The sequence below is a fragment of the Scyliorhinus canicula genome, chromosome 10, assembly GCF_902713615.1.
Source record: "Scyliorhinus canicula chromosome 10, sScyCan1.1, whole genome shotgun sequence".
Taxonomy (NCBI): Eukaryota; Metazoa; Chordata; class Chondrichthyes; order Carcharhiniformes; family Scyliorhinidae; genus Scyliorhinus; species Scyliorhinus canicula.
Window position 1 is genome coordinate 57,151,712 of NC_052155.1, and position 26,901 is coordinate 57,178,612.

Here is a 26,901-nt window from a genome sequence, read left to right on the forward strand (position 1 = left end):
AATAAACAGAGCATGGTCACGCCGCCGAGATCCCAGGTTCGATCCCGGCTCTGGGTCACTGTCCGTGTGGAGTTTGCGTGGGTTTCGCACCCACAACCAAAGATGTGCAGAGTAGGTGGATTAGCCATGCTAAATTGCCCCTTAATTGAAAAAATGAATTGGGTACTCTAAATTTTTTTTTAAATGTTTTTATAAAACGAAATAGTCAGGGTTCCAGAGACACTGCTGGTACCGGCAATTTGGGGGGGACGGGGGGTCTTTGCTGGCAAGAAGGTGGCGAGGCCAGAAGGGAGACCCTTTGGATTGGTTTATTGTCATGTGTACCGAGGTACAGTGAAAAGTATTGTTCTGCATGCAACTCCAACATCATTCCATACATGAAAAAAAAATACATAACAGGGCAAACATAAAATACACAATATAAATACATCAGCACTGGCATTGGGTGAGGCATACAGGAGGGCCCTGATGCTGGTGATCCTTGGAGGAGGCAGGGGAGAGGGGGTTGAGGATGGGAGGGCACTGAAGCCTAGATGCCTGCACTTTGACTTGAGATCAGGGGCCCTTTCCAATCTCTGATTGTGATGGGAATCACACCGGAACAACTAGCGCAATTTCCACTGGTTTTCTTGCCCTGTGTCATTTTTTGGGAGAGTTCCAGCCATTGTCTAATTTCTTGAGACATTACTGTGGGCTAACATTTGTGACGTTGCCACTGTAGGTGTGTTGCTTAATGGCACATTTTAATTTTTTTCTTTAAATGGGATGTTAAGTCTCCAGGGATTGCTAGATGTGATGTTGCTAATTTTGCCTCCCCATTGTGAGATAACCACATCCGTTAGTCCCTTAATCATGGAGTGTCCCACATTGGGAGTTCAGAAAAGTCTAACTCGTTCTTGATTATATCCATTTAGTATTTGTGTTAATAAATTTGAGACTGGTCTCAAAGGTAAGGACTTGTATTTCTGCAATGCCTTTCATGACTTCAAAATGTCCCATAACATCTCCCAATGAAAAGTTGCAGCTACTATTGTCGGAAAATGTGAAAGCCAATTTACACAGCAGGCCGCTTATCAGAAATCTGTTTAGAGATGTTGGCTGAGGATAAATATTGGCAGTACACTGGGAGACACCTGTGCTCTTCTCTGAATAATGCTTGGGGATGTCTACCCAGGAGGACTGGGGCCTCAAGTTGAACATTTCATCCAAAAGACAGCATTCTCTAAGTACAGCACAAGGACACTTTGTTGTATTTCATTGGCTGTAGACTATTTTGGATGTCTGTGAAAGGTGCTATATAAATGCAAATCTTTCTTTTTAAGGTGTCATCCAGGTTTTAAGTGTTCACGTCTTTGGCATATGGCTTGAACAGAGGTGATACCACTCAGCCAAAAAGGAAGATGTTCAACTCTTATGAGTCAGTGCAGCCTGTGTGCAAGTTTAATTAAGCTTAAAAATAAGTGAGAGGAAAAAATGCTGTATGATAGACATCTATGCTCAGCAAGGCATCAACGAGATACATAAAGGATAAAAATAAGGTGAATGCAAGAACCAGTTGAGAGAAGTGGGGAAGATTGCTGATATAGATCTCTAATCTGGACAATATAAGTGGTACAAAGAAGACCAGAAACTGTTCCAGAAGGAGAGGATTTTAAAATGCAATCACACCACTGGCCTTCCCAATCTATAGGATACTGCATAGAATCATGGAATTTACAGTGCAGAAGGAGACCATTCAGACAATCGAGTCGGCACCGAAATCCAGTAACTCCACTTGACCTTTTGAACACTAAGGGACAATTTAGTATGGCCAATCCACCTAATCCGCCCATCTTTGGACTGTGGAAGGAAACCGGAGCACCTGGGCGAAACTTACACAGACACGGGGGGAGAGTGCAAACTCCACATAGACTGTCACCTGATGCCGGAACCCGGCTCCCTGGAGCTGTGAGGCAACGGTGCTAACCACTGTGCCACCCTGCATATTCAGGAGAAAACTAGTATATTATAAATATGGGTATCACTTGGTGAAACACATATTTAGGCAACTCAGAAGTCTATTTTGTTTAGCTATTTCTCATCCATTGCCGTGTTGCATGTATCTCGCAGACCTGCTCCTCGGCCCAAAACATTCCTGCTCTCTTTCTAAGTTGTTACCAATTTGTAAATATCCACTGAGTGGCACAGGCGAGCAGCTGAAGGTGATGACATTCATATGTCCTTATTTACTGTAACAGGATTTGTAGACCCATCAGGCAAACCTAACTAAAGGTATTGCAGAAAGAACATTGGTATAACGGAGACTAGAACAATTTCCTTTTCACCGTCACAAACTTTGTGGAGTCCAGTGGCAAAACAAATGAACCAAAACAATTGGACTTATTTATTTCAAATGGACCAAAATTACCAAACCTGGAGGCTAAAATCTTTCCTCTTTTTGTGGACGATGGAAGATGCAGCTTACATTCCTGAGAGGAACTTGGATGTTAGAGACCAGTCTGATCTAGCCTTTCCTGTCGATCTAGTTCATCCTTTATTGGGACCACCTGTTGAAATATTTTCACATGGCATATGAAATCAGAAAATTGTTTCTTACCTGTAGCTTTGTTTTGAAATGTTAATTTGACCTGGATGTTTGTACAAAACAACATTTAAGACAACATTTTGCTGCTTCTTTCATTTTAATCTTCATCCTTTTTCCAACACTATCATTCTTGTACTTTCTCATGTATTCAACTTTTTTTGGTGGGAAACGTTCTTTCTTAGCCTTTTCTATCAACTGGCACCTGTTTTCTTTTACTGTAATTCTACTATAAAGTGAACATGCTACCATAGCAAAGTATCCTGTAAAGGGCATGACTGTGTTTTGTCCACAAAGGAATGCAAAATGATATGGTTATGTTGTTTTCTACTCTCAAACTGTAGGTTAAGCAAAAGCCTAAAAACGAAGCACAAAGTTTCAGTTGTGGCACAGATACAATCCAGCAACCAAAATACTTGCATTTTGAGCAAGAGTTTGTTGAGCTGGCTGTTCCAGGAAGTGAGCTGAACAAAATGCCTCTTAGGCTCTTTTCCACTCTGTCTTGTGATTTTACTTCCATTTTGTTCCTGAAGATGTGTTGTCATGCTGGGGTATGGTTCCATGGGGTGTTGGCCATTTTTTGATACGTTACACAATTAACTGCAGTAGGTATGTGAACCTAAGCAGTGAGTATCAATAGGCTCACATATGTGCCCAATCCTGATCTTGCCTGATAGTCATATGTGCATTTTCCAGTAGGGGTTACTGTTCTTCAATGTGAAGGAAACCTGGCTGATCATTTCCCTCCACTCCCAAGTTGAGGAAATGCTGGGGCCAGTTGTGGTGTCTGACCTGCAACTCCCAACAAGGACCAAATCCACCTTGATGGGAGATAGAACCTGGAACTGTTCTGTTTATTCATCATTTGAGCAATCCTAGGAAAGGGCGAAATGGTGGCCTAATGGTACTGTCACTAATGTAGTAATCTAGGGGCCTAGACTAATAGTTTGAACACTGGTTCAAATCCCACCATGGCAGCAAATGCAATTTAAATTCAGTCAGTAAAATCTGGAATATAAAGCTAGCCTCAGTAATGGTGACCATGAAGCTATAATCAATGGTTAAAAACCAATCTAGTTCAGCAATGTACTTTAGGGAAGAAAACCTGTCGTCCTTGTCTGGGCTGGCCTACATGTGACACCAGACCTTCAGTAATGTCTTTGAAATGGCCACGCAATTAAATGGCAACAGATGAGTTCTTGCCAATAATGCCTACACCATGAAAGAATTAAAATGATTTGCATTGGAGAAATTCACAAGTTTTTTGAGCTAAAGACTTTGACTTTTAACAAAGGGTTTTGTTGCTTTAATGGGGTGTACTTGGATTACATAGACTTTTTTAGTTTGTGGAGTATTACTGTTAATTTCTTTTGCAATGTTATCCGGTCTCATTTTTCCAGTCTTTAATATTTTTGTAACATTTTTTCCACAGAAATAAATAAAAATTTGTATTTCTTCACTGTGTGGAATTTTGGAATTCTATGCATTTTGAGCACTCGCTGGTCTACTTCCTTGTGCCACTAAAGTGATTAGTTGCTCCACTCAGTCAATCACCACTGCACAGCAGCAGAAGTACCTGACCTTTACTGAGCTATGTACAAACGTTTCTCCAGTATGTTGTTTGGAGTGATTGATCATGCTGAAAATGAAAGTCCGGAGCCTCAGATTAGTGAAAAGGAAGATGACGAATGGATTCTGGTTGATTATATAGGTAAGACAATTTAGAACAGAACACAAATTAATGTTCATTATTGATCTGTAATATTTTATATTCGTGATTACTTTAACATTAGTCTGCCCTCTTTGTCCTCTTAAGGTACCATGATCGATATGATTGCATTGTCATTTTAATAAATCAACATACAATGATTGAAGCATTTTGAAGCATCTTTTCACATGACAATTTTGTGAATTTAACCACATCAAGGCTGTATTTTGCATGACAATATTTTACGTAATTGTTATTACTCTGGACTCACAGCTTAGGTGTTCCTTAAATTTTCAATTGCACTAAATGCCATAATAGCTGAATATACCATGTAACATGTTTGAGTCATTAAAAACTAGAAAAAGTGAAATTTGATTTTCAGTCTGTGCTGAGTTAGCTATTTAGTCAAATGTGTGAAGGGCTTTAACAGTTTGTCTCCGGGCTCTGAAGGTCAAAGAAAAACCTTCTGACAGGTAATCCCTGTTGGAAAGTGAAGATGTGGACAAAAAGCAAGTCAGGATCAGCAGTAATGGCTAGGCCTATGCTTGAAGGATAGTTACATGGTCAAGAGACTAAAAAAGTTCTTGTACCTAACGATAGAGTATCCAATTTCTTTATTTTTTCCAATTTGGGGGCCGCCCCAAACAGGTGCCGGAATGTGGTGACTAGGGGCTTTTCACAGTAAATTCATTGAAGCCTACTTGTGACAATAAGCAATTATTATTAATTTAGCGTGGTCAATTCACCTATCCTGCACATATTTTGGGTTGTGGGAGGTGAGACCCAAGCAGACACTGGAAGATACCTGGTGAATTGTATGCAAATATGAATCCTTAGTTGAACATAGAACATACAGTGCAGAAGGAGGCCATTCGGCCCATCGAGTCTGCACTGACCCACTTCCACCCTATCCCCGTAAACCAATAACCCCTCCTAACCTTTTTTTGGACTCTAAGACCAATCAACCTAACATGCACGACTTTGGACTGTGGGAGGAAACCGGAGCACCCGGAGAAAACCCACGCACACACTGGGAGAACGTGAAGACTCCGCACAGTCAGTGACCCAGCGGGAATCGAGCCTGGGACACTGGCACTGTGAAGCCACAGCGCTAATCACTTATGCTGCCCATAGTTGCCAGAGAGAAGATGAGATAATTGGCTTGAGGAGGGAGTCACAACACACATTTCTCATGTCGGGGAATCTATATAAAAATAAGTAACACAAAATAACATTTCTTGAAGTGCCTTAAACCAAGATGACATGACTAACTGCTATTACATCAGTCAAATAATCTCTCAGAAACTGTTGAGCAGAATTTTCCATTTCTGCCAACAGTGGAAATTGTGCCAGGCACTAAATTTGATGTGATGGAAACTTTGTTCTCCCGACTTTGATGATGGGTTAAAGGTGGGTCGAGTTTCTGGCTGATCTATGTCGGGAACCATATTTGCATTCATTTCCATCTCATGAAGGAGTGGGAAGACCAGATCAGAGGCAGGAAGGTGGGGAGTGGAACACAAGGGGAGGGGGAAGACTGAGACTGTCCTGGGGCTAAGGCCATGCTGTCGGGGGCATATTGAATTCACTGTCTTGCATCTGTGCAAGCCATGTTAGAGGGTTCTGCATGTCACGTATGTCTTGGTCCCAGTCTTTGGCATTGTCATGGTCAGGGAAGCATTCGTATCCTGTAAGTCGGTTGCTGAAAAGTTGTGGGTGGGGTGATATTGAATTGTCTCATGGAGGTAGTTGTGGAAATTCAAGGTGCATGCGGCCTTGAGAAAAGGAGGGATCAGGTCCACAAAGGGCATGGGGTCATCAATATTAAAGGGTACAGGGAGCGGGAATAGGAATAGCACCCTGGATAATGATGGGATCAAGGAAAACAAGGGAAGCTGGATGGTGGTAGGGGTAATGGTGATTTGAAGGGTGGTGAGTATGGAAGCGGATGGGAGGAAACTTGTTGGGTGAGAGTATGAGATTGGAAGCTCTTCCCTGACACGGGTAAGCATCACCAATGGCACAGCTCAAAAGACAAGCTACAGAAAGAGTGGTGAGGGGGGGGGGGGGGTCGTCTCGGAGCATGCGGGAGGAATTCAGCACAGCAGTTCTGGACCGATTTGAAGGATCTATAACTGTCCTGCTCTAATCGTGGAAAGCACAGCTCAGCTGAGTGCTCGACCTGACTGCTTGGCTCCTTTACTAATAGTGCACATTCAGTCAAGAATCCATTAGGATTGGCCGCTTTCGTGCATATGGTGTTAATCTGATCCTTACAGAGGCATATAAGAATGGATGTCATAGATATCTTAATGATTTCACAACATGGAAAGAGGCCCTTCGGTCCACCATGCCCTGTGCTGGCCAACAAGCACCTGCACCTATCTACTCTAATCCCATTTCCCAATGCTTGACCCATAGCCTTTTTTAAAAATATTTTTATTCAAGGCATTTTCAATTTTATACAGAAAACAATAAGAGACACAACATCAAAAATCAACCTTCACAAATCCCCCGCCCTGTTTTCTAACTACAATAATGAAAGAAACCAATCCTCCCCAGACCCGCTGACTTTCACCATTCTTTTTAAAGAAGTCGATGAACGATCGCCACCTCGTAAAGCCCCTCATCTGTGCCTCTAATCACAAACTTTATCTTTTCCAGGTGCAGAAACTCTGGCAAGTCACTCAGCCACATTGTCACTTTAAACTGCTCCACATCCCGCCACCCTAATAATGTGAGGCAAAGGCCAACATGTTGGCCTCTCTCCCCACCTGCACGCCGGGTCCTCCAAATAATTTGGTCCATAGCCTTGTATGCTATGGTATTTCAAGTGCTCATCTAAATATTTCTTGAATGTTGTGAGTTCCAGATTCCCACCATCCTCTGGGTGAAATGGATTTTCCTCACATCTCCTATAAACCTCCTGCTCATTACCTTGAATCTAGGTCTATTTGGACTTGATGGAGCTGGACTTGAAGATCTTGGAAAACTCTGTAGGGTAAAAAGATAAATGGCCACATCTACACTGCAGAGGCAGCATGGGTCCTACAAACCTCCTTGTTCCCAGTGACATTCAAGGCATCATGCTGGCACTCAGGAAATAAGTGAAAGGATTGAGTATCACTAGTTATTATCAAGGCCTTTGGAATAACAATCAACATGATGCTGACGGTGGTTCCTAGGATTTGGGGTGATTAAGACCCTCCTTGTGAATGAGGAGTCACATCTGCGGGGAGCGCTCAGCCATGTGTCTTCCTCCAGGATGATAGCAGCCTGCAAAGTGTGACCTTAATATGCGATGAGCAGACTGAGTCAAGCGATAGAGTCTGCATTCCAGCCTTGTATATGAAGGAATACCCCATTCAACAGGAGCTAGCGCTGATTGTTCAATTGTATCCATTCACAGAAACAAGGGGGAGTGTAGAATGCAGGCTGCAAGCAATACTGCCTTCTTGATAGCTTTGATTAGAGTGAGAGGAAGAAGCGAAGTTGATTGGCACAGCTCAGGGAAGACCATCGCCTTGAGGGACAAATAGCGAGCGATGCACAGTGATGCTGCTACAAGAAGGATCTGGATGCTTTGGAGAGAGTACAAGCCTGGTCTGGAGGATATTAGCTATTTTTGGATAAACTCTGTTTTCAGAAGCCTGCCAACTTTTCATCCTGTATTGTCTAGGCATTTGGAAGAGATGTGGACAGTCCATTTTGACACCACAGTCAGTGCCACCTTATTCTCTTCATAGAAACTTATGAACACTTAGGAGATGTGCCAGAGTATCTCTTTCATACCATTACAGTCCATCAAACCTAATTATTTTTTTCATCAAATCTAATTCAATGAATGCATAGTCATCCATGAATTAAATATCTATTTGCATTCTGTGACTTCACAGAGGATTCCGTGAAGCACCGCTCGGCAGCTATTCCAAGAGAAAATTATGATCCTGATAGGCTTATCAGGATGGGCATACATCCCTAATAGCACACACTCGTTCCCCTCTAGCAGACATTTCAAATGTCACTGAGTGCAACCAACTTCCATTGCTCAGCATCAAGCAGAGAGAGAATGGGGACTAATAAAAGAATAATATTCAGCCATGGAGACAAAATTACACTGCAAGGAGGCATGAAAGGCTTATGGTGCTCGATAATGGCTACTACTTTAATCAAAACCTCACCACTCTAAAATAAACACCATTGCAAAGTGCACTTGGGTGAAAAGACTGACAATGATTGCGACAAATACATATGACATCTAGCAACTTCAGTGCGACAGCATCAGTATAATCATCAACTCTGTTGAAAATCTCTCATGAGAGTGCATAATGTCTGCCTGAGATGTAAGGGTTCCATGTGTCTTGTGCAGCCATCATTTTCATATAGAAAGTGCCTTTGTTCATGTTGCAGATATTGATTCATTGATGAGATGGTGTGTGACTTAATGCAGCTGAGGAACAAGATGGGAGGGGTCATTTTGTACCCGAGAATGAACATGGGACATTGCATCACATCAATTGTCCATTCTTTACCTGAGACTTGGAGCCGGATAAATGCAAAATATGTTTACAATAGCGCAGATTATGTTCAGTGAATGAAAACCCGTACTACCATTATGCATTCAAAACTTCTTCATTTTCCTAACGCTACCACTACATCTAGCTGCAACCCTGGCATCCCGAGATCCACAGTAGCGATAGAGGTAGCCTGCTGACTTCCATGTCCTGTTGTATGAGATGACTTTGGGCATCCTCTGGAGGCACAAGGCCTGGCTGACCCCAGCCTGCAAAAGGTCTGCTACTCTGGGACACTACCAGGTCAGGCCGAGGGGATTTGGAGTGGCAGGACACCTTTGGAGTGTTCCTGGTGGGTGCCCCTGCGCGTCTGGTTGGTGCTGCTCCTTTGCCTGGCTGTTTGAGGGTCCATCCCTGACTCGTGAGGAGAAGGGGCACCTAGAGAGAGGCTAATGTTCCCTATCTCCCCCTCACCTAGCCACTGCTGGAATACATCCATGGCTCGAGCAATGGTATGCCAGTCGTGAGTGCAGATCGTGAAGAAGTTGCTGGACCTGGGTCTCCAAGGCAGCCTCCCTTCCCATGGACACTTCAATAAGTTCACATGCTAGAGCCACAACATCAGACAGAACATGGACGGACTCTTCCATCCTTCATTCCAATCTGGTGATGGTCTCTGACAACTCTGCTGATGTCCCCTGCCAGTCTCTGCATCTCCAATATTTCGGAACCGATTGCGGAAGCTTGTAATTGGACACTGACTCTGTAGGGACCTAGCCTCCAGCCGTGCTAGAGTGTCAGAGACCCTGACTGCCCTGACCCACTTGCTGTGAGCATGTTCATGAGGTGATCACCGGATTGTGATGCTGAGCTTACTGTAGAACTATGACACACTGAGGTGCATGTATCTTCACCTGGTGGAGAGTGCAGTTAACACAGCCTTCATCTGATGCTTGCTGTGCCTCATCTGAGCTGCTCTGAGGTCTGGGGCTGATGAGCTTGCTTGGCATCTTCCTTCGCCTTTTCTTGCTGGTGGCTGGAATAGAGAGAAGAGTTCATTAGCGATTGATTGACTAGGTAGGCTCCGACACTAAAAAGGCCATTCACAGTCATTGTCTTTGCCGCATGTGGCTGATATATACTGGCTTGTTAGGTAAGGCAAATCTCTCATTCTGCGCAAGAGCAATCCCTATCCTCTCCAGTGAGCTCTATCGCCTGCTCCTCGTGGGAGGAGAGTGTCCTAAGCTCTGGGATCTCCCTACCTCCGATTTCCGCTTTCTCTCCCTTTGGTCGTGGGCAAACTTGTCCTGTGTAAAGGCAGATGGATTGACTGAACACTACAGATGAATGAGCATTTCTGAAGAATGCATGCCTGCTGTTTCTGCTGAGCCCTACCCAGTAAGGGATTAAGACACCATTTGCACAGCATTTTACGAGATGATGATCCTAAAGTGGCTACCGATCAGTGCTGATGTCCCATTTGCTGCCACCGTGTGACATTCCAGTGGATTCTAACCCCTTAGACTGCCTGATTCTCTTATGGGTGTGTGACCTTGCACAGCAGACCGATTGACACAGACACTGACCTCCCTGGCAACTTCCCAGACCAGTGGTCAGATGGGAGGACTTCCTTCTTCCATCTTGAGTAAAGAGGACCTCCTGCCTAAAATAAGTTACTTTGCAACAGTTTTATTAAAGTAACATTCATTAAAGAAAAATATCAATTTTAATTTTCTTGCATTTACCACTGAAATAGGTATGTGGAATTGGAAAAACAGCCACTTTATTTTTAAGGCTTTTATAACTCATTCACAGAACTTCTGCATTTTTGTTTTCAATGGCAGCCTACAAGATATTACACTCATTTCAGTACAATTGTCTCCCAGGAGCTACTGACTGCAGATCATTCCTTTTGCCTTTCTAATCACTTGCTGCACCTGCACCTACTTTTTGTGATGTGTACCAAGGCACCAAGCTCCCTCTGTAACTTAGCACTCTGTAGTCTCTTCCATTCAAACAGCGTACCGCTTTTATATTCTTCCTGACAAAGTGGACAAGTTCACTTTTCCCATGTTTTACGCCATCTGCTTAATTTTTGCCCACTCATTTAACCTATCTAAATCGTTTTGTACACCATCCTCTCAACAACGTACTTCCTACTTCATTGAGCCCCCAGATTGGATCCCTGTGGTACTCCACTGGCTGCAGTTTACCAACCCAAAAATGATCCATTTATCCAGACTCTCTGCTTCCTGTATGATAACCAACCCCCAATTCATGCAAATAACGTTACCCCCTATGCATGAGTTATTTTGTGTGTAGTGACCTTTGATGTGGCACTTTTCAAATGCCTTTTTGAACTTGCCAGGACACTGATCCCAGTCTCTCACAGCCTCTGTTCTTGTCCATAAAAGCTGTAAGAACGTTGAACCTGTTGAACAATTGCAAAGACTGAGGCTCCTCCACTTTTTTATCTTCTTGATTTCCATACCTGCCTCACTTGTAATCTCATTCTCCTGTTCCTGACCAAGGGCCAAATCGGAATCCTAGCTGAGGGCTGTGACTACCTTCTGGAACAAAGTGTCCAGGTAACTTCCCCCTCCCTGATGCATTGCGGTGTTCAAAGCTCAGTTACTAACTCATTAACTTTCACCTAAAGTTCCTCAAGTCATAGAAACTGCAGATGTGGTTGCCACAGACAACCCTCTTGTCCACCAGCTCCCACATACAACAGCTGCAACATATCATTTGCCTGCCATTTTATTGTGTTTTAATTGATTAATTACTTTAAATTAATGCCTCCAGTTCTCCTTGTGCTTGTATTCTTCTTATTTAAATTGATGTTATTCTTACCCCAATTAAAATTCCCTCGTTTTAGTTAAGAGAAAATGCTCACCAATCAATTAATCAATTACTTGCCTTTTTTCCTGTTGTGTTACACTTCGATTTTCTTTGGAGTGTTCTGGATTCACAGACTCGCCCCCCCCAGCTCTTCAAATTCCTGCCGCTCTTTCGGGGTACCCTCATTATTAGTCTGCAACTTGTATCTTCTACATCTATTGGAGACTGAATAGAGCTAGAAGAAGAATCACACTTATATTCCCACTTGAAACAAATTACTAACTTCAGACGCAGTCTGTTTCACTCGGGTGTGATCTCCTCAATTGAAGTACCGGAGTATTAAACAAATAATACACATAATACACATCCAAAATATGAATTAATAATAATATAATAATCGCTTATTGTCACAAGTAGGCTTCAATTAAATTACTGTGAAAAGCCACTAGTCGCCATATTCTGGCGCTTGTTCGGGGAGACCAGTAGGTGAATTGAACCCGCGCTGCTGCCTTGTTCTGCATTACAAGCCAGCTGTTTAGCCCACTATGCTAAACCCGCCCCTAAATACAGCTTGTAGACTGCACCACTTGTGGAAAGAAATCACAAATATATTTCCATGGCACACTATTCAATATATATGTAGCCAGGACCAATACAGTCATTTTCCAGTTCTACACATGTACTTTCCAGCAGTGGGTATCAAATGAAATTCAGGATTACACTGCCTAGCTTCGGGAAACTGAGTTTAAATGGAGCATTTCCATTGTACTACCACATTGCTAAAATATCTGTCTGCAGAAACCAAAGATTGAACTTGAAACCTTGCTCTGAAGAGTTCTCACTGATAGCAAAACAAGAAGTAACGAGCACATTTTGTCATTCAACTTTTATAACTATGGAGGCTGGTTTAGCACAGTGGGCTAAAAAGCTGCTTGTAATGCAGAACAATGCCAGCAGCGCGGGTTCAATTCCCGTATCAGCCTCCCCGAACAGGCGCCGGAATGTGGCGACTAGGGGCTTTTCACAGTAACTTCATTGAAGCCTACTTGTGACAAGTTATTATTATTATATTAAAGTGAAATAAAGATTGAGACATACAAATGGGATTCGGATAGAAGCTTTATTATTTTATAAAAATTGTGGAATGTTTATTTGGAGTACACAAAATTGTCAATCCAAAACTATAACATTTTAGCTTTTCGTGACCAGAGAGGTTGTTCAACAATAATTATTACTTTGTACACTGTTTTAAAATAGACCTAGTTACACGTCATTCAACAAGGTGCAACTTTTTTCATGAGCTTTTAACAGCAGGATTAATGGTGTATAAAGTTTTTATGTGAAATCAGTGATTTATAATCTATTTCTATTGGAAAGAAATTCAACGCAGCCATGTGGAGGAAAGGGGATTTGTGACATCAACTTCTGGATCTCTGCATTTAACTTGTGCAGGTGCCAGGAGTTGCTGTCAGTTTCTCAGACTAATGATAGTGAACACTGACAGGATTGATGATATTCCAGCCCCAAATTCAAGGCCATCATTAATCTGTCCAGTTTAGTCTTATACTAGACTATCGATTTACCCACTTTCACATGGTCTCGTTACAGCATGGCATTTATAACAATTAAATAGAAATATAATTCCAAATCATAAATGCCTCTTCTCTTCCTTCCATTTTAAAAGTTAATACTAAAATAGTGTAATGAAATGGAAATTACTGGAGGATTTAAAAAAAAAAGTGATATTTAAAAGTCACATGATGAATAAAAGGTTTTAACTTTACATCTTCGACTCCATACTGGAGGTAGACCGTAAATACTCCGAGGCCCCGACCATAGAGCTCCTGGCGGAGAGAAAAGAATTACAAAGGAACTTTGACCTGCTCTCCACCAGGAAAGCAGTACACCAACTCCGCCAGGCACGCGGGGCCCTGTACGAACACGGAGACAAAGCCAGCCGCCTGTTGGCACACCAGCTGAGAAAGCAGGCAGCCAGCAGGGAAATTGCGCAAATCAGAGGTACCAGAGGCACGTGGGAAACAGAACCAGAGAGGATTAACGAAACCTTCAAGGCCTTCTACCAAGAGCTATACACCTCGGAGCACCCAACGGGGAAGGCTGGGATGAACCGGTTTCTTGATGGACTGGACATACCAGTCGTGGGAGAGGGCAGAAAACGGGATCTGGAAGCACCACTAGCACTGGGAGAGATCATGGAGAGCATTAGCTCCATGCAGACGGGGAAGGCGCCGGGACCGGACGGATTCCCGGCGGACTTCTACAAAAAATTCGCGACAGCGCTGGCCCCGCACCTGCGGGAGATGTTCACAGACTCGCTAGCTAGGGGCACACTGCCACCCACATTAGCACAGGCCTCAATCTCGCTGATACCTAAGAAAGACAAAGACCCAACGGAATGTGGGTCATACAGACCCATATCCCTGCTGAACGCAGACGCCAAAATACTGGCCAAAAGGCTAGAAGACTGTGTACCTGAGGTGGTCACAGAGGACCAGACGGGCTTCGTCAAAGGTAGACAGCTTACCGCGAACATCAGGCGCCTGCTGAACGTGATAATGACCCCCTCCGGGGAGAGAACACAAGAGGTGATCGTCTCCCTGGACGCAGAAAAGGCCTTCGACAGAGTCGAATGGAAATACCTCATAGAGGTACTGGAGCGGTTCGGGCTTGGAACAGGGTTCACCGCTTGGGTAAAGCTCCTATACAACGCTCCCATGGCGAGTGTACGGACCAACAATACCAACTCCCAATACTTCCAGCTGCACAGGGGCACCAGACAAGGATGCCCACTGTCCCCGCTGCTGTTCGCACTAGCAATCGAACCGCTAGCAATCGCGCTCAGGGCAGCAAAAAATTGGAGGGGGATCCGAAGGGGAGGTAGAGAGCACAGAGTCTCACTCTATGCGGATGATCTGCTCCTCTATATCTCGGACCCACAAAGCAGCATGGACGGAATCATAGCGCTCCTGAAAGAGTTTGGAGCCTTCTCGGGCTACAAACTCAACATGAGCAAAAGTGAGATCTTCCCAGTACACCCGCAAGGGGGGGGGGGGGGGGGGGGGGAGGGGGGGGGGGGGGGGCAGCGCTAAAGGGCCTGCCGTTCAAACAAGCCCGAAATAAATTCCGCTACCTGGGGATCCAAAGAGCCCATGACTGGAAAGGGGTCCACAAATGGAACCTCACCAGCCTGACGGAGGAAGTTAAAAAGGACCTGCAAAGATGGAACACACTCCCGCTCTCCCTCGCGGGGAGAGTCCAGACGATCAAAATGAACGTACTGCCCAGGTTCCTTTTCCTGTTTAGATCCATTCCGATCTACATCCCCAAGGCCTTTTTCAAAGCGCTGGACAAACATATCATGGCGTTCGTATGGGGGGGTAAAAATGCTAGGATCCCAAAGAAGGTCATACAAAAAACAAAATCCAGGGGGGGGGCTAGCCCTCCCGAATCTACAATTCTACCACTGGGCGGCAACAGCCGAGCGAGTAAGGGGATGGATCCAGGAGCCAGAAGCCGAGTGGGTGCGTGCGGAGGAGGCCTCCTGCATGGGAACCTCCCTCCGGGCCCTCGCCACGGCAGCACTCCCATCCCCACCCAAAAAACACTCCACCAGCCCAGTGGTGACAGCCACCCTCCAATCCTGGAACCAACTGCGGCAGCAATTTGGCCTGTACAAAATGTCGGACAAGGCTCCCATCTGCAACAACCATAGGTTCAAACCAGCACTGACCGACGCCACCTTCAAAAGGTGGAGGCAGGACGGGGGGACACTGACAGTCAGGGACCTATACACGGACGACAGGATCGCAACACTGGACGAACTGACAGAGAAATTTCAGCTAGCTGGGGGGAACGAGCTACGGTACCTGCAGCTCAAAAACTTCCTACGAAAGGAGACAAGGACGTACCCACAACCGCCACGACAGACACGATTGGAAGACCTACTGGACGCAAGTATCCTAGAGAAAGGGAACTGTAGTAACATGTATGACCGACTGGTAGATAGGGACGACACCGTGCTGGACGCAACAAGAAGGAAATGGGAGGACGACCTGGGGATGGAGATAGGGTGGGGACTCTGGAGCGAAGCACTGCATAGGGTCAACTCCACCTCCACGTGCGCAAGGCTCAGCCTGACGCAACTAAAAGTGGTACATAGAGCCCACTTAACGAGAAAACGTATGAGTAGGTTCTTCCCGGAGGTGGAGGACAAATGTGAGCGGTGCCAGAGAGGCCCGGCCAACCACGCCCACATGTTCTGGTCTTGCCCCAGACTTGTGGAGTACTGGACAGCCTTCTTCGAGGCTATGTCCAGAGTGGTGGGGTGAGGGTGGAGCCATGCCCGATAGTGGCGGTCTTCGGGGTTTCAGACCAGCCAGATCTATTCCTGGGAGGAGGGCGGACGCCCTTGCCTTTGCCTCCCTGATTGCCCGCCGTAGAATCCTGTTTGGCTGGCGGTCAGCAGCACCACCCAGAGCTGCAGACTGGCTGTCCGACCTCTCGGAATCTCTCCAAATGGAGAAAATCAAATTCGCCATCCGAGGGTCGGACGACGGCTTCCACAGAACGTGGGAGCCATTCATGCAACTGTTCCGGGACCTGTTTGTGGCCAACGTACATGAGGAAGAATAGTCGGGTGGCCAAGAACCAGGGGAAAATGGGCGGGAATCGGGGGAAGGTAGCCGGGGGGAGGGGGAGGGGGGGGGGGGGGGCTACGGGCTCGGTATGGGGGTTTGATGGCAAGCCAAGGCCCAAAACCAAACTATAAATAAATGCCTATAAACATGTGCCTCGGCCATATTGGGGAATGTAAAATATGTATGCTGGCTAAAGGGGGCGGCCACAATTATTGTTATGAAGATGCTTACCTGTAAATATTCATGTAAAAAAATTTTGTGTTTTCCTTTTTTTTTCTCTCTCTAATAACTTGTAATTTGTCATATATAAAATATGAAAACTCAATAAAAAAACATTTATAAAAAAAAACTTTACATCTTTTAAGCTATAAAATGTGCTATACTTCCAAATGGGTTCACGGGTTAGATTTAATTCTGTAGATATTGTGAAGACATGATATACTTTAATTGTATGGATATATTTAATCTGGTGTTTTGAAACCATACATTGTAAGTTATTACGTATTCATCAGCATAATTTTGCAATATTTTCCTTTAAAATATGTGGAGATTGGAAAATCCTGTCGGTGCATTGTTTAATGTACTGTTTTTATGTTCTTTAGTACAAATATATATATATTATGTAATCTACAGTATTGAACATAAAATCAAACTAATAAATGTATTTCCTTTTCTCACCCTTTTCCCGATACCCACTTCATTTTTTAAACTTTAACGCTTTGCTATATGTACCTTTTATTTTCTGTTTCCTACTTCTAAATCAACTTAACTGCTGCTTGTTAGATGCTTGCACTGAATGCTCTAGAGAAGAATCAGATGACATAGACAGAGAAACCTCTCCAAATTCAGCCATTTTCTCCTCTTCAACCTCTTCTCTTGAGTTGCTTGGCAATTGCAGTGAAACCTCCTTTCTTCAGCTTGACTCCTGTGCTTTGGAGGAGAGCTGGTTCATTACCCCTCCCCCCTGTTTCACTGCAGGTGGTCATGCCCCAGTGCAGGTGGAGACCAGCCCAATGGAAAATCTTCTTATTGAACACCCAAGCATGTCTGTATATACAGTGCACAATGTCCGAAGCAATTTGAGAGAGAACAGCAGGTCTGTTGACTATGAGAATCAAAATATCAGGTAGGTTTTTAGAAACAATGGCTATGATACTTTTAAAGTACAAGTTTGAAATTACTTTAGAAAGAAGAGAATCTCTGGCCCTATTTTATTAGAAAAAAAAAGTAAATTTTTGTAGGACTAATAGTTTTAAAAGATTGAAAACTTGATTTTGATCCAGCAGGAATTCTAGAAGTATGGGTAACAAAGACTCTTGCCACAGTGAGTGATGAACATACAACTCTATTTCAGTTCTAATATTGTCTAAGTAATGGAAATGTTATTGTGATCCCAGTATTTCTTCCAAAAATAGAATATTGCAAACTCAAAATTACACTGTGGACCAATATTTAGATTTTCAAGTATGATCCCCATTCTCCATTACCACCCCCGCCCCCAACATCCCCCAAATTATTACTCCCCTTCTCCCATCAATGGTTAAGGAATGCCGATCAAAAAGTTGCATTAAAGCTGGATCACGATTGGGTGGCACAGTGGTTAGCACTACTGCCTCACGTCGCCGAGGACTCGGGTATGATCCTGGCCCCGGGTCATTGTCCATGTGGTGTTTGCACATTTTCTACGCGCCTGCATGGGTCTCACCCCCACAACCCAAAGATGTGCAGGCTATGTGGATTGGCCACGTTAAATTGCCCCTTAATTGGGAAGAAAAAAGAATTGGGTGCTCTAAATTTATTTTTTAAAAGCTGGATCATGATTGTGCAGCCATACCTTAATTCGCATTTGGAGAAAATTTTGCATTTTCATAAAATTATCTAATAATGTTTAACCAATATTATTTCGAGCTTTCACATGAACTCAAATGCAGGTGGGTGAAGAATCATGAGTTCCCTTTCTGACCAACATTCATTTGATTAAATATGCTCGGGTTAGGTAGCATCGTGGTTATTTTATCAAACCAGTAATCCAGAGGCTTAGACTAATAATTTGGAGACACGAGTTCAAATTTCACCATGGCAGCTGTGGAATTTTAAATAAATATGGAATAAAGAGCCAATATCAATAATGGTGACCATGAAATCACTGGATTGTTATTAAAAACTCCATCTGATTTATTAATGTCCTTTATTGGAGGAAAAACCTCCCGATATTTGACTCCAGACTGCTAGCCATGTGACTGATTCTTAACTGACCTCTAAAGTGGCCCAGCAAGCCACAGGGCAACCTTCTTAAGGGTAATTGAGGATACACAACAAATGGCTACCTTGCCAGTTAAGCCTGCAACTGAATTTAAAAAGAATTTACTCACGTTGGTACTTGGAAAACATTTGCAGTAATGTTCACCATTTGGTCTAATATTGAGGTTGAAAGTAAGATTTTGCTAGCACGTAGCCTAAGGTATAAACTCTGTATGTGATTTTACATTTTCAAACTAGCAGATTGAAGTTATTGTTTTACTGTCTATGGGGAAGTGCTAAGTATCTACCTCCAATTTCCACCTTCTCTCAAATCTAAAATGAGTACCAGACTCTGGAATATCTCAGCATCAGATCCGAATTCTCTTATTCGTGACTGTAGAAAACTGACATACCAATGATCCCTGGTACCATTTAATTATTTTTGTCTGCACCAAAGGTTGGGGAAAGTTAATGCTCGGGATTGGAACTCTTCTCACTTCAGACATTAATGCCAGCATTAATTGCACTCCATTCTGATTTAATGCAGAAGGGTGTAGAAGGAGGATTTCTTTATGCACTGACTTAACATTGAGCCTCAGGTCCTCCAAAGAAGTCCCTACTGCACCCAATGTGGCACTTTGCATGATGTAGGCAATTGAAAACAATCTTGTGGGTAGAATTGCAAATTAATGGCACTTTTTTATGATAATCGACCATTCCTGCTAAGAACATGGCATTGAATCAATTAGCTTTTTAGATTTTTATTTATGCTAATATCCAACAAATTTGTGGAGGAGTGCAGAAATGATAGAGTTAAGATAGGGTCCTGATCGATTTAAAGATATTTGTGGAGTAGATAATAACTGGCTAGTGACAATTGCACGGAAATTATAGCTTCCAAAGCTTTTAAACTTTTTTCAGTTCACACCACATACAAAAAAAACAGCTGCGTTTAGCTTTTTCCCATCCGTGTGCAGAAGCTCAGACTGATTAGTGCATAATATCAGAATGAAGTGTTCCTGGATAGACAACATGTCAGATTAAATAAGATGGTGTGAGCCTTTTCTAATTTGAATTTTACGATGCATCCATTCGGCCTAAAAAAAGTGTTTCTTCTCATGTTGTCTTTTAAATTTAAGAAACCACTTGGGAGATTTTTTTTTAAAGGTAGAATCGGATCAACATAGTTGAGCCATCCTTTTGTTACTTTTCTTCTGACTGAAATGCTACTAAGATATTTTTGCAGCTGTTTTTTATTCCTCTGGTCAGAGCACTATATTGTGTCATCAGCACTTGTATAATCTGCTGAAACTGAGCTGTAAAATCAAGTTATTTCCAGAAAGGAAGTTCTTTGATTCAGCTGGCTGCAAGTAGCACTGCTGTTTCAGTGCCTGCACATTCCTAATTCGGAGAAAATGCAAATACAACATGATCACAAGAGTATTATATTTATTTGACATGCTTACAGTGAGAATATGTTAACTCACCAAACCCATGTGTTATTATGCAGCGAAATAAAATTAACCTATATTCAGCAGATAGCAATGAATCGGTATGTAGGAGATCACAGCCTTTGTCACGGTCTGAGTCAGACACCTGTGATGCTGTGAATATCACCACCTATGAATATTGCAAAATTATTTATTGTATAATTTGAACTCTTCAGAATACTCAGGACACACGATCCTAATATTTTCTATGATAGACTTTGATGTTCTTTTGAGTTCTGCTTTTCAAGTCCAGGAAAATTGCTGCTAGCTACATGTTCCATTAATAAAACCTAGCCTAGCAATATTATTAAACATTCCACCTATGTGACCTGGAAGCACGCAACAAGATGTGGCTGATAAAATTGCAAAGATAATGAAAGATTCAAACTCGGTGCAAATGAGGAATTAAATAAAATTAGTGTTAGTAAGAAGGATGTATTAATAGGACTGAAAGGTGATAAGTCCCCGGGGTCTGATATTCTACACCCCAGAATCCCAGAGTGTTGAAAGTGGTTGCTGTAGCGTAAGTGGATACATTGGTGATCACCTTTCAAAATGTTATAGAGTCTGTCGATTGAAGGAAGCAAATATCACCCCGCTATTTAAAAAGGCAGACTTCCGGTTGCGGCTATGACCAGCTAAGTCGCACGTTTGGCTGCTCCTGCTACAAAGGTGTTTTCGGGCCGATTGGAGGGCCCCAACGGCGCTGTAAGGACAAATCCCGGTGGGGGAAGGCTCCCTGAAGAGAACCAGACCAACTTTATGGTCGGTACCCGGAGTGGGGTGGTAAAGAAAGCAACAGCAGCTCCCAAAAAAAAGCGGGGGAAGAAGACCAAAATGGCGGCCGGTGGCGCACCCGAGGAATGGAGGAAATGGGCGGAGGAGCAGCAGGCCGCTCTCCTGCGCTTCTTTACGGAGCTGAAAATGGAGCTCTTGGAGTCAATGAATGCGACGACCACCAGGCTGATGGGAGCCCAGGCGACCCAAGAGGCGTCGATTCGGGAGCTGCAACAGGAGATGACTGTGAGGGAGGAGGAGGCCACGGTCCTCGTGGGAAAGGTAGAGGTGCACGAGGCACTCCACCTGAAATGGCAGAGCCGTTTTGAGGAGCTGGATACCCGAATGAGGCGGAAGAACCTGAGGATCTTGGGCCTGGCAGAAGGCCTGGAGGGGTCAGACCTCCCGGGATATGTAGCAGAAATGCTGAGCTCCCTGATGGGGGCGGGGGCCGTCCCTTCGCCCCTGGAGCTGGAAGAGGCCTACAGGGTCATGGCTAGGAGGCCAAGAGCAAATGAGCCCCCGAGGGCGGTGCTGGTGCGGTTCCAGCGACTCAGCGACCGTGAGAGAGTGCTGGAGTGGGCCAAGAGGGAAAGGAGCAGCAAGTGGGAGAATTCGACGGTGAGGGTCTACCAGGACTGGAGTGCGGAGGTGGCAAAGCGGCGGGCCCGGTACAACCGGACGAAGGCGGTGCTACATGCAAAACGGATCAGGTTCGGAATGCTGCAGCCAGCGCGCTTGTGGGTCACCTACAGGAACCAACACCACTATTTTGAGTCCCCAGAGGAGGCGTGGGCCTTTGTACAGGAAGAGAAACTGGACTCGAATTAGACCCAGTGGATACTTGGCGGCCGTAGCCGCTCGGGTACTTTCAGCTGAATTCTTTGTTTGGATTTTGAACTCTTGCTGTGGTTTTTCTTCTGATGTTTTTTCCCCCTTTGCCAACTTCCCTTAGTTATTGTTATTGTGGTTATTCATGGTTATTTATGGTTATTTATGCTGTTTGGTAGAGGGCGACTGTTAAGTACATTGTTATTTGTTATTTATCTGTTATTTATAATGTTAAGTTGGGGAGGTGGGACAGGGGGGAGAGCAGATCGGGGATATGGGCTCCTAGGGGGGGTTCTTTACAGGCATGGACGGGGACGGGGGTGGAACTGAAGATGGCGGGGTGGGGTGTGGCAGGGCGAAAGCGCGGGCTTTCCTCTGTTTTCCCGCGCGCGGGGCAGAGGAGGGGGGAGGGGAGGAGTGCGGGGCGTGGCTAGCAATGGCGACCTTTCCCGCGCTGGAGCGGGGCCAGGGAGGAGTGGCAAGGGGGGGGGAGGCCCCCCCCCCCCCGAGCCGGGGGGAGTCGGAGTGTGGCAGGAGCAGCCGGGTCAGCGTGAACCAGCTGACTTACGGGAGTACGATGGAGGGTACATCGCGGCTAGGAGGGGTCCTAGCCTGGGGGGGGGGGGGAGGGGGGTTAGGGAGGGACACCGGGTTGCTGCTGAAAAGACCAGAAACGGGAAGTGGAGGACTGGAGAGGTGGGGGGAGGGGGACATCGCCATGGGGAGCGGGTCAGAAGGGGAGGGTCGACCCGGGGCGAGCAGGGAACAGGACATGGCTAATCGGCAGGGGAAGGGGGCGGGTCGTCCCGCGACCCGGCTGATCACTTGGAACGTGAGGGGGTTGAATGGGCCGGTCAAGAGATCAAGGGTATTCTCACACCTGAAGGGACTGAAGGCTGATGTAGCAATGTTACAGGAGACCCATTTGAAGGTAGTGGACCAGGTTCGCCTGAGAAGGGGGTGGGTGGGACAGGTGTTCCACTCTGGATTGGACGCAAAGAACCGGGGGGGGTGGCGATTCTGGTGGGAAAGAGGGTGTCGTTCGTGGCGGAGGAGGTGGTGGCGGATAAGGAGGGTAGGTATGTGATGGTGAAGGGTAAGCTGCAGGGGGAGAAAGTGGTGATGGTCAACGTATATGCCCCGAACTGGGATGACGCGGGTTTTATGAGGCGCCTATTGGGCCTCATTCCGGGACTGGAGGCAGGGGGCTTGATCATGGGGGGGGACTTTAACACAGTGCTGGACCCGGGCTAGACAGATCGAGCTCAAGGACCAATAGGAGGCCGGCAGCGGCAGAGGTGCTGAGGGGGTACATGGAGCAGATGGGAGGAGTAGACCCATGGAGGTTTGGTAGGCCGAGGGCGAGGGAGTATTCCTTTTTCTCCCACGTCCATAGAGTGTACTCCAGAATCGATTTCTTCGTGTTGAGCAGGGGGCTGATCCCGAGGGTACGGGAAGCTGAGTACTCGGCCATTGCGATCTCTGATCATGCACCACATTGGGTGGATGTGGAAATGGGGGAGGCGCGGGACCAGCGCCCGCTGTGGCGGCTGGATGTGGGGCTGTTAGCGGACGACGAGGTGTGTAAAAGGGTCCGGAAGAGCATTGAGAGCTATCTGGACTTGAATGACACGGGTGAGGTGCAGGTGGGGATGGTCTGGGAGGCCCTGAAGGCAGTGATCAGGGGAGAGCTGATCTCCATAAGGGCGCACAGAGAAAGAAAGGAGAGGCAGGAGAGGGAGAGGCTGGTGGGGGAGCTATTGGAAGTGGATAGGAGATATGCGGAGGCACCAGAGGAGGGGCTGCTGGGAGAACGGCGCAGCCTGCAGGTCAAGTTCGACCTGCTGACCACCAGGAAGGCAGAGACGCAGTGGAGAAGGGCACAGGGCGCGGTCTATGAGTATGGGGAAAAGGCGAGCAGGATGCTGGCACACCAGCTTCGCAAACGAGATGCGGCTAGGGAGATTGGGGGAGTGAAGGAGAGGGGTGGGAAGGTAGTGCAGAAGGGGCAAGAAGTGAACGGGGTCTTCAGGGATTTTTACAAGGAGTTGTATCGGTCTGAGCCGCCGACGAGGAGAGGGGGAATGGAGGACTTCCTAAACAAATTGAGGTTCCCAAGGGTCCAGGAGGGGCTGGTAGAAGGGCTGGGGGCGCCAATAGGGCTAGAGGAGCTAGTCAAGGGAATAGGTCAGATGCAAGCGGGGAAGGCGCCGGGGCCAGATGGGTTCCCGGTGGAATTCTATAAGAAAAATGTGGACTTGGTGGGACCGGTACTGGTACGAGCCTTTAATGAGGCGCGAGAGGGGGGGGTTCTGCCCCCGACAATGTCGCAGGCGCTGATCTCCCTGATATTGAAGCGGGATAAAGACCCCGTGCAGTGCGGGTCCTACAGGCCTATCTCGCTTCTGAACGTGGATGCCAAGTTGCTGGCAAAGATCCTGGCAGCTAGAATAGAGGATTGTGTGCCAGGGGTAATCCATGAGGACCAGACGGGGTTCGTGAAGGGGCGGCAGCTCAACACGAACGTGCGGAGATTGCTGAATGTAATTATGATGCCGGCAGTGGAGGGGGAGGCTGAGATAGTGGTAGCGCTGGACGCGGAGAAGGCATTCGATAGGGTGGAATGGGAGTACCTGTGGGAGACGTTGGAACGGTTTGGGTTTGGGGAAGGGTTTATTAAGTGGGTGAAGTTGCTCTACTCGGCCCCGACGGCGAGTGTAGTGACAAACGGGAGGAGGTCGGAGTATTTCGGGCTCCACCGAGGGACCAGGCAGGGATGTCCCCTATCCCCCCTACTTTTCGCACTGGCGATTGAACCGTTGGTGATGGCACTGAGGGGTTCAGGGGGGTGGAGAGGACTGACTAGGGGAGGGGAGGAACATCGAGTATCACTGTATGCGGATGATCTACTGCTGTACGTGGCAGACCCAGAGGGGGGAATGCCGGAGATAATGGAACTATTAGCAGAGTTTGGGGACTTTTCGGGGTACAAACTAAATTGGGCAAAAGCGAGGTTTTTGTGATACACCCGGGGGACCAGGGAGAGGGTATTGGGAGACTCCCCTTCAAGCGAGCAGGAAAGAGCTTTAGGTACTTAGGGGTGCAGGTGGCAAGGAACTGGGGGACCCTCCACAAGTTGAACTTTTCCAGGCTGGTGGAACAGATGGAGGAGGAATTTAAGAGGTGGGACATGGTACCGTTGTCGCTGGCGGGGAGGGTGCAGTCAATCAAAATGACGGTCCTCCCAAGGTTCTTGTTTTTATTTCAGTGCTTGCCCATCTTCCTCCCTAGGGCCTTCTTCAAAAAGGTGACGAGTAGCATCATGAGCTACGTGTGGGCGCATGGCACCCCAAGGGTGAGGAGGGTCTTTTTGGAGCGGAGTAGGGACAGTGGAGGGCTGGCACTGCCCAATCTCTCGGGGTACTACTGGGCGGCAAATGTGTCAATGTAGCGCAAGTGGATGATGGAAGGGGAGGGGGCAGCTTGGAAACGAATGGAGAGGGCGTCCTGTGGCAACACAAGCCTGGGGGCCCTAGTAACGGCACCATGGCCGCTCCCCCCCACGAGGTACACCACGAGCCCGGTGGTGGCGGCCACCCTCAAGATATGGGGGCAGTGGAGGCGACATAGGGGGGAAATGGGAGGTCTGTTGGCGGCGCCAATAAGAGGGAACCATAGATTCATCCCGGGGAACATCGACGGGGGATTTCAGAGCTGGTACAGGGTGGGCATACGGCAGCTGAAGGACCTGTTTATAGAGGGGAGGTTTGCGAGCCTGGGAGGGCTGGAGGAGAAGTTTGAGCACCCCCCGGGAAACATGTTCAGATATTTACAAGTGAAGGCATTTGCTAGGCGGCAGATGGAGGGGTTTCCCCTGCTCCCCAGTAAGGGGGCGAGTGATAGGGTGCTCTCGGGGGTCTGGGTCGGAGGGGGGAAGATATCAGACATCTACAAGATAATGCAGGAGGCGGAAGAAGCATCAGGGGAGGAGCTGAAAGCCAAGTGGGAAGGGGAGCTGGGAGAGCAGATAGAAGACGGGACGTGGGCGGATGCACTGGAGAAGGTCAACTCTTCCTCCTCGTGTGCGAGACTGAGTCTCATTCAATTTAAGGTGCTGCATAGAGCTCACATGACGGGGACAAGGATGAGCCGGTTCTTTGGGGGTGAGGACAGGTGTGTCAGATGTCTGGGAAGCCCAGCGAACCATGTGCATATGTTCTGGGCATGTCCGGTGCTGGAAGGGTTCTGGAAGGGGGTGGCAAGGACGGTGTCGAAGGTGGTGGGGTCCAGGGTCAAACCAGGATGGGGGCTTGCGATCTTTGGGGTCGGGGTAGAACCGGGGGTACAGGAGGCTAGGGAGGCCGGAATACTGGCCTTTGCGTCCCTAGTGGCTCGACGAAGGATATTAATTCAATGGAAGGACGCGAGGCCTCCAAGCGTTGAAACTTGGATTAACGATATGGCTAGCTATATTCAGCTAGAAAGGATCAATTTGCCCTGAGAGGGTCGGTACAGGGATTCTCCAGGCGGTGGCAACCTTTCCTTGACTTTTTAGATCAGAGATAGACGTTCGGGGTCGTGGCAGCAGCAACCCGGGGGAGGGAGGGAGGGGGAGGGAGGGGGAGGGAGGGGGGGGAGGGAGGGGGAGAGGAGGGGGGGCAGCAAGGGTTGTGGGGGGACATGCACGACTGTAACGCGGGCAAGTCTGCTCGCTGCTCATGTCTGAAACTGTAGGCTGCCTTGTTTGTTAAGGTTGCCTGGGGGGGGGGGGGGGGGGGGGAGAGGACTGGTGCGCGCGAGAGGGCGGGCGAGGGAGGGACATTTGCCTAGAGGGATTGTGTTGTAAATAATTTAAAAATTAGTAGGGGTAAATGTTTGTATGGAAAAACTCTTTCAATAAAAATTATTTAAAAAAAAAGGCAGGGTGAGAGAAAAAGGGGAACTGCAGACCTGTTAGCTTCACGTCAGTAGTAGGGAAAATGTTCGAATCTGTTAGAAAGGATGTGATAAATAGACACTTAGTTAATAATGTTCTGATTGTGCATAGTTGATATGGATTTATGAATGGGAAGTCATGTTTGAATCTGATTTTTGTGGATGTTACTAACAGAATTGATAAAGGGGAGTCAGTAGATGTAGTGCACTCAGATTTTCAGAAGACTTTTGATGAAGTCCCCCACAGGAGGTTGGTTAGCAAAATTAAGCACATAGGATAAGAGGTAATAAACTGGCGTGTATTAAGGATTGGGTAACAGGCAGA

General features: G+C 46.4%; 1 protein-coding gene across 4 annotated transcripts in view; it reads left to right on the top strand.

Moving 5' to 3' along the window:
- The window catches only part of tp53inp1 (tumor protein p53 inducible nuclear protein 1), a 63,202-nt gene that overhangs the window by 23,772 nt on the left and 12,529 nt on the right, over positions 1-26,901 (top strand). For 3 of the 4 annotated variants that reach the window (XM_038808992.1, XM_038808990.1, XM_038808993.1), the window contains exons 2-3: positions 4,014-4,292; positions 17,086-17,428. In XM_038808992.1, coding sequence (XP_038664920.1) covers positions 4,175-4,292; positions 17,086-17,428 — 461 coding nt within the window. In that variant the 5' untranslated portion in view covers positions 4,014-4,174. Of the gene's footprint in view, positions 1-4,013; positions 4,293-17,085; positions 17,429-17,588; positions 17,627-26,901 lie in introns of all 4 variants that reach the window. The other variant, XM_038808994.1, reaches the window with a different exon arrangement.